Genomic DNA, 16,734 nt, shown 5'->3' with positions numbered 1-16,734 from the left:
TGATGGTGCTATACTCCCTCAAGGGTTCATCCCCTTGGAAAGAATACAAGGTTCCAAGCATCGGGCGAAGAAGCGGTCCTGTCAAATCAGCAAATAAGGAAATGAAGATCCATTGTTGGATAAAAACTGAAAGCATTGGCAATACGTGACGTTGTCACAGCAAGTTTACCTTCATCATTGCAATGAACACCACAGATAAAACATCTCCTTTTCTGGGGATGATATATGCTTCTCTGTTGGTCGAACCTCAACTCGTGAGTAGTAAGAGGCCCTCCTTTATCACAGGAGCATCATAACTAAATAGGGCATACGGACTGTGCATAACCCTTGCAGTCGTTCGCCTCGAGAAATGGCGGCAAAAAAGGATTCTTCACCTTTTCATTGAGATATCGCACTGTGCAATGGAATATGAATACGGTGTGATGTTGCTTTCGGAGAACTTACGAAGCCAAAATGCAAGCACGTCAGGTTATTTTAGAATTTGTTGACTGAGGGTGATCGGCTTGCCGCCTATTTCCCCGTACCTTTTGTAGCCTTAAACATCGAGGATAAGAAATAAACTAATGCTCCTTCCACTGAAATAAATAAAATAGGGGTCTCGGGATAAATAAGTTTTTGAGCATCGCACAGACAAGCAAAACAGAAAACGGTAATCTCAATGAAAAAAAAAAAAAACCAAAAACCAAAAAACCAGGCACTGGGAACGACTGAGTTAAATACAACTCATAAGGTCTCTAGCAAATGAATACAATTTTGGCATATTCGCTACGTATTCTAATGACCCAAAGGAAAACGGAAACTTGCCGTAGTTGCGAAAAAGCTCTGTTTGGTGAAGCTCCAGGGCGGAGAGTTTACCAAAATATCTGTAAATAGCTGTTGTCCAATCACGTCATGTTTCCTTGGCATATGGGGAAAAATCAGCTGTTGTAACTAGAGCAGTTATTTCGGATAGGTGGGCTCTATGTGCAGTAAGGGAATGAAAAAAAGGGCATATTGACAAGCCAAAAAATTTTCATAAAAGTTTTGGCAATCTTTGCAACATGAGAAACTGGACCCATCCGGGTTGCCGATTTCAGATGCCCACCCACTGCAAATAGGCCGATCCGTAATGAGGTTACACAAGCACGGAAAACTATACCTTGTGCGGAAATTGCAATGATGATCTAGTGTAATATTTATTGTCCGAATATGGAGATCAAAAAGGGAGAAACAAGGGGTAGATGAGCGGATTTTTAGATGAGGGATAATTTTTCAACAATGAATAGTTAGAGATAAATGATGTTATTTAGTTGTATGTATCATTCTTCAAAGATCTAAGAAAAAAGAATGTATAAGTACGAGAAAATAAAAGATATGCGGATTTTTTTCTGTGTTGCACTTACCCTTCGATATCAGCAACCACCATTTCGGTTACCAATTCGTCAAAGGTGACTTTTCGTTTCCAGTCTAATTTTTCGTTGGCCTTGGTAGGATCACCGAGCAACAGTTCGACTTCAGCGGGACGGAAGTACTTGGGATCGATGCGAACACGAACCTTGCCGGATTCGGCATCCTTGCCGATTTCATTCACACCTTCACCTTCCCAAACGATCTTACGGCCAGTGACAGCAAAGGCCTTCTCGACAAAGCTACGCACGGTGTGGGTTTCACCAGTCGCTAACACAAAATCGTCGGGCTTGTCTTGTTGTAACATGAGCCACATGCCTTCAACGTAGTCGCGAGCATGACCCCAGTCACGCTTAGCATCGATGTTGCCGAGGTAGAGACAGTCTTGACGTCCGAGATGAATGTCAGCTACCGCGCGAGTAATCTTGCGGGTGACAAAGGTACGACCACGACGAGGTGATTCATGGTTGAAAAGGATACCGTTACAAGCATACATATCATAGGATTCACGGTAATTCACGACGATCCAGTAACCGTAAAGTTTGGCCACACCATAGGGAGAACGAGGGTAGAAAGGTGTGGTTTCCTTTTGAGGAGTTTCCACCACCTTACCATATAATTCAGAGGTAGAAGCTTGGTAGAAACGGACACGGTCCGTCAAGCCACATGTGCGAATAGCATCCAAGAGACGCAGAGTACCGAGAGCATCGACATCACCAGTGTATTCGGACATATCGAAAGAGACCTTGACGTGGGACTGAGCGGCCAAGTTGTAGACCTCGGTAGGCTGGACTTGGGTAATGATATGGACCAGGCATGTGGAATCAGTCAAGTCACCATAATGAAGGAAGAATTTCACGCCTAGCCATTACAAGATTAGAGGTTATTATCAAGAAAGACTCACTACCTATGCATCCCATGTCCTTGCATGCGTCTTCTCTCCCTTTGTTTTTTTCTAATATATTCTTTGTCCTTTTTTTCTGCCTTGATCCTCTTTTCTCGGTGGGGGTTGATTGGCTTACCTTGATCGTGTCTGTCCTTGTAGATGTGTTCAATACGGCCAGTGTTGAAGGATGAGGAACGACGGATGATACCGTGGACTTCATAACCCTTGCTCAACAAGAATTCGGTCAAGTAAGAACCGTCCTGACCAGTAACACCTACACAACCCCATGAGCAACTGCATTCCTCATCATCGTGCTCCTTCCTTGACAGCTGTTTCGTCGGAAGAACCGAGACAATTTTACTTACCAGTGATAAGAGCAACCTTGCGCGCTCGGTAATCTTCAAGAGTCATGGACGTTGATCTTGCGATCTTGACGGGTGCGAAAACACTTTCAGACATGATGATGATGAGGAATAGATGAACGAGATGACGGGAGCAGAAGAAGGAAAAAAAAAGGCAATCAAGGAATTTGGCGGAGGTATTTATGTCTGTCCCGTCAAGGTTACACAGACCTGAACCTCTCGACCGAGAGTATGTCTCTCATACGCGGGAAAATCGCGCTAAGAAAAATCCTCCTTGAAAAAAAAAGAGATCTCTCGGTGTTTATTACTTGTCGATGCCAAATAGCGCTAAAATCATACAGCGATCTGCTTAAGCTTCTTTGCACAGTGACGGGATCGTCGTCCTTTTGAGTCGCCGATTATCGCTCCTCTATTTTTAGCATGGCCCCTAAAAAAAAGCTATCCACAAATGGAAAGTGAAGTCTCAAATAAAGTGCAGACCCAAAGGTGAGAGAATTTTGGCCAATCAATGTCATGCATGAGCACCAAATGAAACTCCATCACCTAAAACATCGTCAAAGGATCAAGAAAAGGATTATGGACCAGTGGAATCATGACGCGCAATAATAAGCTGGACTGTAATTTGTTCCTTACACAAGCCTCTATTCCTGATTCACGCTTGGCTCCAATAAAGGTCGATCCTTTATATTATCTGAGATAACAAAAAAAAAGTCTAGGCACGTGTAGACATTCTTGGAGCCAAAACTCATCGGGTTTTGCGCTTTATCCTCATTTATCTTAAATTCCCATCATGCAATATTTACAGTTATTTTAGAGTGAGAAACAGGTGGGGTAAGATCATCCAGAAGATATAACTATTCCAACTTCTTTAGAGCTTGGACAGCAAAGCAAATAGTATGGCATCATGATGTATGACCTTATTATCTGCAATATGAGATAAGGGCTAAGCCATGCTTACCTCAGTAAGACTTCTTGAGAGATTCGTACATTGTAAAGAAAAAGTCCGCCATGTTGGATGGGTTCTGTGTAACACAAATACGACGCTGTCGCAATACCTTTACAAACAACGGCGCTTCATCTGATAAATGGCAAAAGGAAATAAGAAAACCGATGTTGGCACGGCAAGGATACTCCTCCATGCTTAGGCTGGATAGAGTAAAGATGAATGTCGCATACAATACGCTCCATTGGCAGCAATAGTTATTGCAGCATGCCAAAAGCGTGGCATCTTCCCGAATTGGACAGAACATATTAGAAGACAGTCATGGCACGATGCGATAAGTTTTCGCTGTCTCTGAGACTAATGCACTGATGGGCAGTTCAGCGATGGATTCACACCACATCGCCTTGAAATGCACGGAAACGATGGGGGCAATGGGAGGTGTCGTTCAAACAAGCTGTAGGTTTCCGTCAGGATTTTGGATGCGACGTCCGTTTGTGTCGACGCTTGCACGGTCATTGTGTTACGGCGCCCTTTGAGACATATCTCCGCCCTGGAGTTTGTTCTTGACGTAATTAATGCCACAAAATTCATTCTTATGGTAATATTTCTCTTTCTCTCTGGTCCGGCTCAAATGGGCACATCGTATAAACAGCAGTTTGAGTGTCTATGCGTCGTATACGCTACATAAAACGTTATATAAAAACAATCTGGATTTATTTTGCTGGTTTTCTTAAATCGATGATACAAATAAAAAAGTGGATCAGAAAGAGACGTATTTTGAATAAATGGATACTGGATCGCAACCCGATAAAGTCCAACAATTTACATCTGATCTTTTTTCATCGCTGTCCTGCCAACCTCCCATCGTTCAATATTCCTCGATTATCTCCTGTGGACTTGTAGCCTCCTTATCAACTTTTTCCGAAAATGAAACAATATCGATCCATTGACGAATGATTCGTCGCCATCGATTGCGTTCTTCTTGCATACTGATAGACATATACTGGTTCCATCGCGCTTCTTCTTCTCTTTTCATCTAAAAAAGTTGTTCTCTGTTCTTAATTTGACTTTGGGCTCCACATCGATAGGATCGTACCTCCATTCGGCTAGCCCAACGTTTCAGACGCATTAATCTCATCTTGTGGCTGGTTTCCTTTGCCTAATGGATGATGGTTGGTAAAACGATCAATGAAAACACACCAGCGAAGCTCTGTCAGAATTCTTCGTTTCTGTTTGCTTGCCTCAAAGTCTGCACTGTATTTGTCACGAGGTATAAATCCGGGCCGTGTATTGTTTTGGGACGCTTTTGTAGGGTCAATCTACGGCTAACATTGTAAGATCTGACCCTTTCCGTAGACCATGATTCTGCGTTACTTACATACGATGCTTTATTCCTTGGATCGGTCGATCTGTTATCAATGTTTGTAGATCTCATAAAATGAATTGTTTGGAACTACAGGCAAAGCATTGATAAAACCGATAAGAATAGTCCAGCTGCAACTTCGAAGCGAGTCAACTTGGCGTACCTTGTTGAATGGTTCTTGATGACCCGTCGTAGAACAGCGTTGGTCTTGGTGCTTTGCAATGACTGCGAATTGGTTCATCTGAGTGATGCGGCTGGAGGAGTCATCCCTTAACTTTTTACTTTTAACTTACTAGAGTTGATGCTCTCAATTCGTCGCTGATTTTCTGCTAGAACTTGTTTGACAGTGGTACTTGTCTTCGTCAGTGCAATTTGTTTCTGAAAAATCGACAATCGCAGCTTGGCTCGTAGAGCATCATGTTCTTGCAGAGTTTTCTGAAAGGTTGCATAGGACATGTTTGTATAATCGATGGAATTCTCATTTGCGTCCAAAACTTCTGCCGGTGTTTGTGTTGACTTGTCCATGGGCGAAGTGACTTTACTGTTTTTCAACTGTTCCTTGAGCAGGCTTTTTTGCAGATGAACATAGAGCGCCTAATGCTCAATCGTTATTGAGATAAGGAAATAACCATAAACGTTCATGTGCATGTACCTACACGTTGCTCTCGATAATGTTGTTTCGACAGATTTAAATGTGCTTTGTAATACTCAGTTCGCATATCAGCTTTATTGCGCACCGACACACAGCTGATGTGAGCAAGCATGCGGCTGAAATCGAGGACCTCCAGGATATCCGCCTTGGAGTCAGTAGGGTATTGCTAAAATTCGCGGTATCAGTGATCCTGCTAAAATATAATGAGGAAGCACAAATAAATATCGGTACCTGAAGATGAATAATGGCTGTCGTTTTATGACGCCCACACACATATTCCAAGAGCTCATTAGCCAGAACGGATTTCCCTACTTCCAGCTCGTTTGCAAGTGGTGGGTCGATCATTTGACGAAGTGCGTGTTCTATCTCTGAATTTAGCGATATATGAAGAAATATAGTAAGAATGGCAATCCGCTTACGGAGAACAGTAAATGACTGGTGCACGTTGATTTCATCCATCATCGATCGGAACCGAACTGGTCGCATATCCGCAAGCATAATATTCGCCAGAAATGCAGTGTCATCGGATAATCGTATGCGCAATATCTGAGGCATATTCGATTCGGGTTTTATATGGTTGTATATTATCTGCGCCTTATTTACGCGCAGCATCAAACGATCAGTTCCACTGGCTATTGCGTGACCATCTATCAAATTTGATATTCGATCAAAGGCATTTGATAGCAGTTCTTTTGGAGCCAACGTACTCTTCATTGTTCGTTGACGTGAGATATCGCAGCACGTATCATCATCCATTTCTAGCCATCTATACGCACAAATGAGAATTCGGATGGGAAATTAATTGTACTTTCCTTACACGTAATCGATCACTATCCGGCGCCCCTGCTGTTGTTCCCATTTTTTGTTTTTGTCGTCAAGAGCATTATCCAGCTTGGTTAACAGATAGCGCACCGTTTCCAATCTAAGCGAGCCATTAGATTCCTTATACACGCAAAAATGACAGAGAAATGTACCGCTGTTGATGAACATAATCCTTGCTTCAACCAAGACAAAGAGAGAAGTTGTTAGCGGCCAGTTGCCCACGCTTGTTATGATATTACAACCAATACCCCATACTCATCAGAATGATTGCTGCATTATATCCTGAAAATTTACAAGTTTTTGATACGATGACCAACGTATATGCTTCAAATTTTTACCACTCATGGCCATTTCAACCGTTGCGTCCACCTCTTTCCTATATAGAGCCGTCTGTCCTCTTGACGTAGAGAGAGTAGAAAAACGATACCGCTGTTTATCTACAGGCCAGTCAGTAAGTGTCATCTACATACAACAGCATGTAGTACCTTTATCTTGGACAGTGTCTGTAAGAGATTATGTAAGCTTTGGATAAAGGCGTCATTACCCAGAAAAAATACGCATGCAGTGCTGTTACCATCCCATACGGTTACACAAGCCTGGTTATAATCCATTTCGCATCTCAGTGCGGGAACCTTTTCGGATGTATCATCATAATCAGAATGCACGATTGCATGCACTGTCAGGGGTGCGATAATCATTCCAGATGGCTCAACGAGTTTCAGTTGATTGGCAAAAGGGGGAGAGAAAAGATGAAGAAAACAGATACAAATAATAAGCTCATCGATCGTCACATTGAATTCGAACTCTGATTGGCACAATGGGCGAAACCTTGCATGAATCATTTTATTTCATCTCGATTGAAAGGCGTTACACAATCTGCCGTTTTCTGCCTTGGTCGCGCTTTTTCACAAAATCAAGTCTTTTTTTCAACCAATGTCAAATTCAAAATCAGGCAAAAGTGTGTTGGTACGTTGCAAAAAAAAGTATGGATCTCGCGGATGTCATCTCATTCAATTAACTGTTTCAGAACTCGACCTTGGCCGGAGCCGCGGCAGGAACGCTCGAGGTTCTTCTCATGCAGGTAAAAAGAACGATCTCCATACATTCATTGGTCAGGCCATGGACCTTGACATTTCCCACTAGCCCACCGATGTGATCAAGACCCGATTTCAGGTACACTCTTACAGTTGTCCGTCGGCGCCTGTACGGATTCTCACACCCGCCATAGTCCGTTCGCGTAGCATCTCGGTATAATCAGGGCATTGTAAAAGCGTTCAGTCAGGTACTCAAAGAAGAAGGATTCGCAGGTACTTGTTTCGCTAGAGCGTGCCTCTGGAAAAACCGAATACTGACTGTTGCTGTAGCATTTTATCGAGGTACAATGCCTGTGCTGTGTATTGTTGGCCCTCGTGTGTCCCTTCAATATATGGGCCTGGCGTTGTATAAACCACTATTTGAGAAATTGGAAGGAAGCGTTTTGCCAGCTCACAGTTCAGCTGGTTTAGCTGGAGTAAGTAGTAGACGATAAGTTTTGTGAAAGGAAACCATTATTAACGGGGAATATATTCTAGGTGTGCACGGGTATCACACAAGCTGTCACTCTAGGTACGACAAAGCAACACCGCATTTGGATTACCCTTACTAACAGCTTATGTTTTTCAGTTACTCCTTTGGAAATGATCAAAGTGCGACAGCAAACTGACATGATCAATGGTTCCCATCAGCGCAAATACCACGGATTAATAAATACCGCGTCGACCATTATTCGACAAGAAGGGTATGCCATGAACGAGTGGATAAATTTGAACCCATAAACTCAACCATGTACGTTAGATTCTTTGCATTATACAACGGTCTGCTTGCGACTGTAGCGCGACAATCGTGGGGTAAAGAGAAGGCATCACCAAGTGGAAAATTGTCAGTAACATTAGAAATATAGGTTTGTTGGTGAAATTTACGGGTTATGTTGAGATCAAGTCTTTGTTTGAAAAGGCATCGGCGGATCCCACCGCGCCCTTGGCGCCATGGAAACATATGGTAAGGCAAAAGGCCCAAATTGCATGTGCGAATCTTTGATTCAAAAAGTGTAGGTGAGCGGTGGCATGGCCAATGTGATCGTGGCGGTCTTGAACTCGCCTCCTGATGTGGTTAAAACACGGTAGGTGATCGGAAGCTCGTACTCGGTCATTTGTTGATTACTGACGTTTCTCTTGTCAGAATGCAAGACGATGGCCGTTTGTATCGAAGCACGTGGGATTGTATCAAGAGCATGGCAAAGAACGAAGGATTCACATCATTTTTCCGCGGTTCATGGCTTCGCATCATTCGTATCGCTCCGGGTAAGTGTGAGACGTTGTATATCGATCGACGTTGGATGGATTGGCTTTCACTTGTGATCTAACATCCAATAACATGAATAGGAGGAGCTATTCAGTTTGCTGCTTATGAGCAGTGTTTGGCCTGGATCAATAAGAAGTCGGATGCTCTCAAGCTTCAGGCAAAGAATTACAGTTAGGACCACATAACTAGAGCAGTGCTTTTGTGAAACATAAGAAAAACAAGATATTTCCCGCATATATATAACGTAACATTCAATAGCCTCCAAATGATTGCCAGAGTGAAAAGGTTGGAGATCTCCCAACGTGCGATCCATGAAAAGCGGTAATGGGCGACATTCAACAGTTGGTTACTGTTATTGGTTATGGCCTTTTTGTCAACGCCTCACAAACTCTTTATTGTGGGGAGTTGGTGAAAACGATGAAAAATGAGTAGCCGCCGAAAATTTCATCACACTAGAGGTGGGAGGTCGGATAGGTTTCTATGCCACAGTGAAATCGGTAATTTTTTATTCAATAGATAGCAGTGCAGACATCTAGTTTTTTTCATTTCCTTATTCCATGACATTGCCAAAATTGGCGGATAAGAAAAAATGCTACTGCCCCGATTGCGCTATTTCTGCATCGGGCCTTGAGCTCGACTATGAACAACCATTGATCAACCATACGTTGGGGATTGCGTGAGTGTATCTGTAGTCGCCGACAATGATAGGGCATCATCGCTGCCAAAGTTAACATTGATTATTCATACGTCAGCTCTTTCATATGTGAATTCCGCAATTGTGCAATTATGCAGCTGCAGGTTTCAGTCTGGTCTCGGCAGTTATTTTGGCACAAAACCACGTTGAATTCATCAAACTGATGGATCATATCACAAGACATAAAATGTGACTAGACAGTTGATTTATCAAGTTTGATTATCGGTGAACCTGCGGTGAAAAAAAGCTTTCTTTGGTTTGCCATGCATCATAATGAGAAGCACGGTCAGAATTCAAAAGTCCCAGCACTAAACATGCTATAGCATTGACACAATGAACAAATTGAGGAGAATATGATAGTATGAAAATTAAGTATGTAGCTTTTTTGAATGACGGCGCGCATGATCTGGTGTGAGTTGAATGGCAGTCCATTGAATTGGATGTTGCCAATGAGAGAGCCAAATTTAGTAGTTCAACAAAGAAGTGAACACCTTCCCACGCCAATTTCTCCAGGCCTCGATTTTTTCCCACTCGATGGAAGACAATCAGCTTCTGCTGTTTGTGTTTTCTTTAAAAATCATCTGCCACGGACCGCTGGTTCTGTACTTTCTTTCACTCTTCTTCTCTGCCCTTGTCTTTATTTCTCCCTTAATGGATTCCCCGATACTCTCCGAAATACCTTCATACACACACTTCCCCATTGTATACCAAAAGGATGCCTCTTGCAAAATGCTTGGTCTGTCCCATACTGCAGAGAATATAAGTTAAGCAAAGGAGATCATCATAAAGAGCCCTGTTGACGTTCTCCACCATTGCGATGTTGGACCAGAGATCCCAATCCCGATGGCTCCCGCTGCGATTGAAGGCGTAACGCCCAAGATGTCAACAAGGCTGGAATTAGGATGATCTGTTATACAATGAACACTGGATACTTATAAGACCCCTGAGTAGTCTTCTCTAGGTGAGTTTTTCAACAACAAAGAACGGCGTCTTAGAATATCGATACTCATGAAAAAATTTGTATTCCATGTTAATAGAGATCGGATTGGTGATGTCTGTGTCGGATATGTATTGGATCATGTTGAATACAACGTGTTTCCCTATGGCTCGCACTGCTAGATCTGGTGAACCTGACAAGCGGGTAGAATATCCTGGATTTTGTCAGCAAGTCACGCGAGGAGAACGACCGGGTGAACATAAGCTGTGCCAGAAAGATCCAGACAAGTGACAGCTTTGACAGCCGAGTCACCAACGTGCAAAAGATGGTCAACTCTTTGCACGTCGTGTGCCTTCGTCCGCAGGTGTTTGTCTTACCCCATTCCAACATCGGCTCATCTCTCGAGACGCGCGACATAGAATGACAGGCGCAGGAGCTAAAGCTAAAGACACCCTCCATCTGTTCGATGACTTCCCGCTTCCAGAGGATATCTGCAGGGTCTTTACCAGTCTATCCACCCCTACCGGCAAGCCTTTGGTGGATGACACTGTCTCCCTCTTTGGCGCTGCTTTGTCCACTCTATGGCAAAACCACTAGCGGTGCACCATTGACCATTCCCCATCCAATCCTGTCGATCTGCAGCACTTTGGTGGGTATGTCCAAAAGTTATGAAAGGACCTTCCTTTACGTATTTTCCAAGCCATTGACAATGTCTTTACATAGGACTGCAGCTTTCAAAAGAAGCTTGCATGGACGTTTTAAACACCGTGATGACTGTCGAAGAACCAAACCACCAAGACAGAATTTTTATACGAAAAAGTGGTCCAAACGTCTGCGGATCTTCGCCAGTTCTTCGAAACTTATTTTCCGAAGCATAAATTGCCGTCCGGCCCAACGATTTCCAGCTGGGTGACGAGAGACGTTCAATTTGGACGCCCGAAACACATCTGGGGAAGGAGGACGGCTCTACCCAGCAGGCCACTATTTATGGTTGTGAAGTTGTATATGAAAAAGAAGGAATGGGTTGAACACGACATAAAAACCATCTTCAACCGGCAAGAATTTTCTCAACAAGTTACGCGACCAGAAAGATTGGATCAACATTGGCTATGCCAGAAAGAGCCCGCTATACGCACCCAAGTATCATAATAACATAGACATAGCTCATATAGAAAGCGCCCTAGTTCAAATAAATAAAAAAGTGCATGAAAATGTGAATCAATGACAAACGATGATTACAAGAAACCGACGACAAGAGCTGGTCCAACAAACCGATGACCAACGTCGATTCATGAACTAAACCTGAACTCCCAACACCAAAACCATAACAAAGCATCTGACAGAGGTACGTTTTCTCATCAACTGGAGTCCTCTCTTTCCATCAGAAATTCCGGGAAATTTTCCGAGCCCCTTCAACAAGAAGATGATCACTAATGGTCTGCAAACCAAGACGAACAAGGACGAACAAGGACGAACAGTCCGGACTCCAAGCGAAAAACTTCTGCAACGACTTTTGGATCGTAATCTTGGTATGGGACGATGATTTGGTAGCGGCAATTAGGCAAGCTTTTGTCCCAATGCGACACGTACAACGAGACCAGACGCTTAGTACCAGCAAACGAGTCCGACAACAACATGTAAACAGCTTGGAATACGGGATAGGGACGGCACCGGACTAGATAACAGCGTCCCATTAGCGGCAGAAAAACAATGCATCTACAAATCATGCAAATTACAAACAACCATAGTGCACGCATATTGCACGCCAAAGAAGCACAAAGCTCATCTATCCAACCCTAGTTAGACAGTATGAAGGCGCTCAAATATGTAAAAGTAGCTAAGTTCAGCCTCACATTTACCACAATACCCCTAAACTTTTGTCATTGGATTGCTTATAACTAACTTTTGCACTCGGTCATGCTGTAACGACTTTTTGGCATCGCTTTTCATGTAACGAGTTTTTGCCGACGCTTATGCTGTAACGACTTTTTGGCATCGCTTTTTATGTAACGACTTTTTGCCGTCGCTTATGCTGTAACGACTTTTTGGCACCGCTTTTTATGTATCGAGTTTTTGCCGTCGCTTATGCTGTAACGACTTTTTGGCATCGCTTTTCATGTAACGACTTTTGCCATCGGTTTCGTGAAACCAAGCTTTGCCATCGGGTTCAGGGCAAACGTTGTCACAGTACAGCCTATGTCGAAGTCCTCACATGAAAACCAACGGCCATTAAGTTGTTACATGAAAAGCGATGCCAAAAAGTCGTTACAGCATAAGCGACGGCAAAAACTCGATACATAAAAAGCGGTGCCAAAAAGTCGTTACAGCATAAGCGACGGCAAAAAGTCGTTACATAAAAAGCGGTGCCAAAAAGTCGTTACAGCATAAGCGACGGCAAAAAGTCGTTACAGCATAAGCGACGGCAAAAAGTCGTTACATAAAAAGCGATGCCAAAAAGTCGTTGCAGCATAAGCTATGCCAAAAAATCGTTACAGCATAAGCGATGGCAAAAAGTCGTTACATAAAAAGCGATGGCAAAAAGTCGTTACATAAAAAGCGATGCCAAAAAGTCGTTACAGCATAAGCGACGGCAAAAAGTCGTTACATAAAAAGCGATGGCAAAAAGTCGTTACAACATAAGCGATGGCAAAAAGTCGTTACATAAAAAGCGATGCCAAAAAGTCGTTACATAAAAAGCGATGCCAAAAAGTCGTTACAGCATAAGCGACGCCAAAAAGTCGTTACATAAAAAGCGATGCCAAAAAGTCGTTACAGCATAAGCGACGGCAAAAAGTCGTTACATAAAAAGCGATGGCAAAAAGTCGTTACAACATAAGCGATGGCAAAAAGTCGTTACAGCATAAGCGACGGCAAAAAGTCGTTACATAAAAAGCGATGCCAAAAAGTCGTTACATAAAAAGCGATGCCAAAAAGTCGTTACAGCATAAGCGACGGCAAAAAGTCGTTACATAAAAAGCGATGGCAAAAAGTCGTTACAACATAAGCGATGGCAAAAAGTCGTTACATAAAAAGCGATGCCAAAAAGTCGTTACAGCATAAGCGACGGCAAAAAGTCGTTACATAAAAAGCGATGCCAAAAAGTCGTTACATAAAAAGCGATGCCAAAAAGTCGTTACAGCATAAGCGACGGCAAAAAGTCGTTACATAAAAAGCGATGGCAAAAAGTCGTTACAACATAAGCGATGGCAAAAAGTCGTTACATAAAAAGCGATGCCAAAAAGTCGTTACATAAAAAGCGATGCCAAAAAGTCGTTACAGCATAAGCGACGCCAAAAAGTCGTTACATAAAAAGCGATGGCAAAAAGTCGTTACAGCATAAGCGACGGCAAAAAGTCGTTACATAAAAAGCGATGCCAAAAAGTCGTTACAGCATGACCAAGTGCAAAAGTTGGTTATAAGCAATGCAATGACAAAAGTTTAGGGGTATTGTAGTAAGCGCGAGGCGGAACGTAGCTTCTTTAACGTATTTGAGCACCTTCATATTGTCTAACAAGGTTTGATAGATGAGCTTCGTGCTTCTTTGACGTGCAATATGAGTGCAACAGGGATCATTTGTAATTTGCATGATTTGTTTATGCATCGTTTTCTGCCGCTAATGAGACCTTGATATCTGGTCTGGGTCCGTCCTCATCCCGTATCCAGATGTTGTAGGACTTGTTGTTGTTGACGCATTCTTGAATATGTACTCATTTGCCTGGGCTGACAGCACCTTTCACCTAAGATGATGCTGTAGGCTTTGTGTCGATAATGGGAAACAGCGTTCGCTATGCCTATTCTTGCGTTGCGGAGGCTAAGCGTCAGGTCTCTCGTTGTACGTGTCGCGCGTGGAGAAAAGCGCGCCTAAGTGCCGCAACCAAACCATCGGCCCATACCAAGATCGCGGTCCAAGTGGATGAAGGCGTCGGAGAAACATCGTGTTGAACGGGCACTGAAAAATTCCCGGGCATTTTGATGGAATGAGGGAACTCTTTTCTCAGTCGATGAGAAAATGCAACTCTGTTAATTGCTTTGCTATAGTTTTGGTGATGGGAGTTCAGGATTATTTTATGACCCAACTTTGGCCGTCGGTGTTGATGAACTAATGTTGGCCATCGGTTTTGGAGAACCAATTTTTGCAATATGTAGCTTTTGATATAGTTATTTATTTCTCTTTACAGGCTTAAAGCATGAATTCAAGCTATAATACTGTATTATAATTTTTGGTTCTTGTAGCTAGGGTGTTCCGGCGTCCTGGTGCCTTTGTGACTTCATACTGTTTTGCGCCTTCCCCCATTCAATGTCTCGCCTCTTGATATCGTTGCTGTCTGATGCCCAAGGTGGGCACACATTTGTTCCAGCGCAGATACTCGCCTACATTGAACGGATGAGAACTAAGAATAATTTCATAATTTTTGAACATACCAACGTAGTGCTGCAAGTCAACAGGATTCGATGTCAATCCTCGGTACATCTGGTGGTCAGACGAACATGTTTCGTTTAAAACGAAATGACCATCGTCATGTCTAAAAGAATGAAAATACTTAGATAGGCAATATCCTCTTTGTAAATAATTACCTTGCAAGTCACCTAATACAAAACGCATTGCGTCTTTGGCTCTGCTTGCCGTGGCTGTCATCTTGCTGTCGCGTGTCTCAAGGGATGCGTTGATGTAATCAGAGAGTGCATCATCTTCTGCTTGCTGTTGATTCGACTATCGAAGCTGTCATCCGTCTAGCTTTTGCAGACATAGCCTATGTTGACCCAGTCCTTCTCCTTGAGTAACTTTGTGATGAACTCTTGACGGTTGAAGATTTTCTCTATGTGAGAGTCAGCCCTTTGCTTCTTTTTAATGTAGTAGAGTTACGACAGTAGACGAAGGCCCTCTTGCCAGAGCCGTGCCTGTCCAGACACCGGATATGTTTCGGACGTCCAAATTGCATCTCTTTACATCGCGTTGGGTAACTGAAAATCTGTATATGGTAGCGGAAAAAATAAGAAGAAGCGGAAAGTTAGTGAGCACCAGATATACTTAGCGATTATATGAGATCCATGGGCGGTTGGATGCGCAGAGACAATTGATGAGATCGAAGATCGTCTCAAAAATCTATGACAGCAAAGGATACTTCTGTTATGTGTTCGGAAATGAATGAGAAGAACAAAAGGTCGTAAGAGACTAGAGTTATAATTATGTTTTTATTTCGAAAAAAGAATTAATCGCTTTTATCTGCGATGGTCTAATCTATCATCAAAATAAAATAAAGCACGCGAAGTGCAAATAGCGGAAGATTCAAACAAGAGACACAAAAAGGAAAACAAAACAAGTAAGACAAAAAGGGCACATCCAGCTGGAAATGGTCGAGCTTGACGGCACTTAATGGTTTGGAAAATATGTTTCGAAGAATTTCTGAAGTTCCACGGATGTCTGGCATACATGTGCACGTCCTCCGGATTGGACTCCTCAACGGTCATAACTGCCTTTAGGATATACATGCTTGCTTCCTTCAAAAGCTGTATTCCTAGTAAAGACATTGTCAATTTTGAAAATCTCAATAATTGCTGCTATGTTTCTTTTGCTCACCTTCCTCTGCTTCGTCATAGGGGAATGTCCCTTTCGTAATATGCGGTTCATCATATTCGTCGATTTGATGCAAACCATCCTCTTCTTCCGTATCAGGATAATCTTGCCAGACGTCAGGTTCATTAACAATGGCAGAGGGAGCCGTTGGAATCGGCATTTCCGGTCCAACATCGCAATGGTAAAAACCTGGAAAGGGCTCTTGCTGATAGCTGCCTTGACCTCCCGTTTATTGTGCGGGGTAAGGGACAGACCAAGCGTCTTGCAAGAGGCGTCCCTTTTGGCACACAGTGGGTATAGGTGCGTATGAAGGTATTTCGGAGAGTATCGGGGAATCCATTAAGGGAGAAATAAAGACAAGGACAGAGAAGAATAGTGAAAGAAAGTACAGAACTAGCGTTGCGTGGCAGATGATTTTTAAAGAAAACACAAACAGCAGAAGCTGATTGTCTTCCATCGAGTGGGAAAAAATCGAGGTCTGGAGAAATTGGCGTGGGAAGGTGTTCACTTCTTTGTTGAACTACTAAATTTGGCTCTCTCATTGGCAACATCCAATTCAATGGACTGCCATTCAACTCACACCAGATCATGCGCGCCGTCATTCAAAAAAGCTACATACTTAATTTTCATACTATCATATTCTCCTCAATTTGTTCATTGTGTCAATGCTATAGCATGTTTAATGCTGGGACTTTTGAATTCTGACCGTGCTTCTCATTATGATGCATGGCAAACCAAAGAAAGCTTTTTTTCACCGCAGGTTCACCGATAATC

The 16,734-nt window shown here is 42.9% G+C and overlaps 4 protein-coding genes across 4 annotated transcripts; 2 read left to right on the top strand and 2 right to left on the bottom strand.

The window, feature by feature from the left end:
* Positions 1 to 1,143: 1,143 nt before the first annotated feature.
* Positions 1,144 to 2,977, bottom strand: BYT42DRAFT_556303 (GDP-mannose 4,6 dehydratase). Its single transcript, XM_051566763.1, has 4 exons — positions 2,638 to 2,977; positions 2,409 to 2,546; positions 1,383 to 2,247; positions 1,144 to 1,313 (listed from the first exon to the last, which is right to left on the bottom strand). Exons 1-4 carry the CDS (start codon positions 2,729 to 2,731, stop codon positions 1,286 to 1,288), a joined length of 1,125 nt encoding a protein of 374 aa, XP_051427216.1. The 5' UTR covers positions 2,732 to 2,977; the 3' UTR covers positions 1,144 to 1,285.
* A 1,615-nt stretch (positions 2,978 to 4,592) lies between these two features.
* On the bottom strand, positions 4,593 to 7,159 carry BYT42DRAFT_556280 (uncharacterized protein). Its single transcript, XM_051566762.1, has 13 exons — positions 6,989 to 7,159; positions 6,900 to 6,917; positions 6,753 to 6,851; positions 6,663 to 6,696; positions 6,567 to 6,590; positions 6,410 to 6,514; positions 6,300 to 6,358; positions 6,012 to 6,239; positions 5,824 to 5,954; positions 5,597 to 5,758; positions 5,234 to 5,534; positions 4,956 to 5,165; positions 4,593 to 4,896 (listed from the first exon to the last, which is right to left on the bottom strand). The coding sequence occupies exons 1-12, from the start codon at positions 7,110 to 7,112 to the stop codon at positions 4,993 to 4,995; spliced, it is 1,458 nt and encodes a 485-aa protein (XP_051427215.1). The 5' UTR covers positions 7,113 to 7,159; the 3' UTR covers positions 4,593 to 4,896; positions 4,956 to 4,992.
* A 140-nt stretch (positions 7,160 to 7,299) lies between these two features.
* Positions 7,300 to 9,011, top strand: BYT42DRAFT_556266 (mitochondrial carrier domain-containing protein). The gene is made up of 11 exons (XM_051566761.1): positions 7,300 to 7,380; positions 7,442 to 7,587; positions 7,643 to 7,721; positions 7,779 to 7,924; positions 7,986 to 8,019; positions 8,077 to 8,191; positions 8,248 to 8,300; positions 8,354 to 8,451; positions 8,505 to 8,572; positions 8,632 to 8,753; positions 8,835 to 9,011. The coding sequence occupies exons 4-11, from the start codon at positions 7,796 to 7,798 to the stop codon at positions 8,927 to 8,929; spliced, it is 714 nt and encodes a 237-aa protein (XP_051427214.1). The 5' UTR covers positions 7,300 to 7,380; positions 7,442 to 7,587; positions 7,643 to 7,721; positions 7,779 to 7,795; the 3' UTR covers positions 8,930 to 9,011.
* Positions 9,012 to 10,291: 1,280 nt separating this feature from the next.
* On the top strand, positions 10,292 to 10,982 carry BYT42DRAFT_610518 (uncharacterized protein; the record flags this gene model as incomplete). Its single annotated transcript, XM_051571401.1, has 4 exons — positions 10,292 to 10,315; positions 10,400 to 10,409; positions 10,486 to 10,638; positions 10,711 to 10,982. The coding sequence occupies 4 exons, from the start codon at positions 10,292 to 10,294 to the stop codon at positions 10,980 to 10,982; spliced, it is 459 nt and encodes a 152-aa protein (XP_051427213.1).
* Between the last annotated feature and the right edge of the window lie 5,752 nt (positions 10,983 to 16,734).

The sequence above is a fragment of the Radiomyces spectabilis genome (assembly GCF_025331425.1).
Source record: "Radiomyces spectabilis strain NRRL 2753 chromosome Unknown BYT42scaffold_2, whole genome shotgun sequence".
In the NCBI taxonomy this organism is placed as follows: domain Eukaryota; kingdom Fungi; phylum Mucoromycota; class Mucoromycetes; order Mucorales; family Radiomycetaceae; genus Radiomyces; species Radiomyces spectabilis.
This window is presented reverse-complemented; position numbering and strand designations above follow the sequence as displayed.

Bases quoted from the DNA above. Each gene is read 5' to 3' on its own strand.
- BYT42DRAFT_556303 (XM_051566763.1), bottom strand. From the start codon at position 2,731: ATGTCTGAAAGTGTTTTCGCACCCGTCAAGATCGCAAGATCAACGTCC. The intron at 2,547-2,637 runs GTAAGTAAAATT...GGGGTTGTGTAG, and splicing joins CAAGGTTGCTCTTATCACTG to GTGTTACTGGTCAGGACGGT. The intron at 2,248-2,408 runs GTAAGCCAATCA...TGTAATGGCTAG, and splicing joins CAAGGACAGACACGATCAAG to GCGTGAAATTCTTCCTTCAT.
- BYT42DRAFT_556280 (XM_051566762.1), bottom strand. From the start codon at position 7,112: ATGATTATCGCACCCCTGACAGTGCATGCAATCGTGCATTCTGATTAT. The intron at 6,697-6,752 runs GTAAAAATTTGA...GTAAATTTTCAG, and splicing joins GGTTGAAATGGCCATGAGTG to GATATAATGCAGCAATCATT. The intron at 6,240-6,299 runs GTACGTTGGCTC...CAAATTTGATAG, and splicing joins ACGTCAACGAACAATGAAGA to ATGGTCACGCAATAGCCAGT.
- BYT42DRAFT_556266 (XM_051566761.1), top strand. From the start codon at position 7,796: ATGCCTGTGCTGTGTATTGTTGGCCCTCGTGTGTCCCTTCAATATATG. The intron at 7,925-7,985 runs GTAAGTAGTAGA...AATATATTCTAG, and splicing joins GTTCAGCTGGTTTAGCTGGA to GTGTGCACGGGTATCACACA. The intron at 8,754-8,834 runs GTAAGTGTGAGA...TAACATGAATAG, and splicing joins CATCATTCGTATCGCTCCGG to GAGGAGCTATTCAGTTTGCT.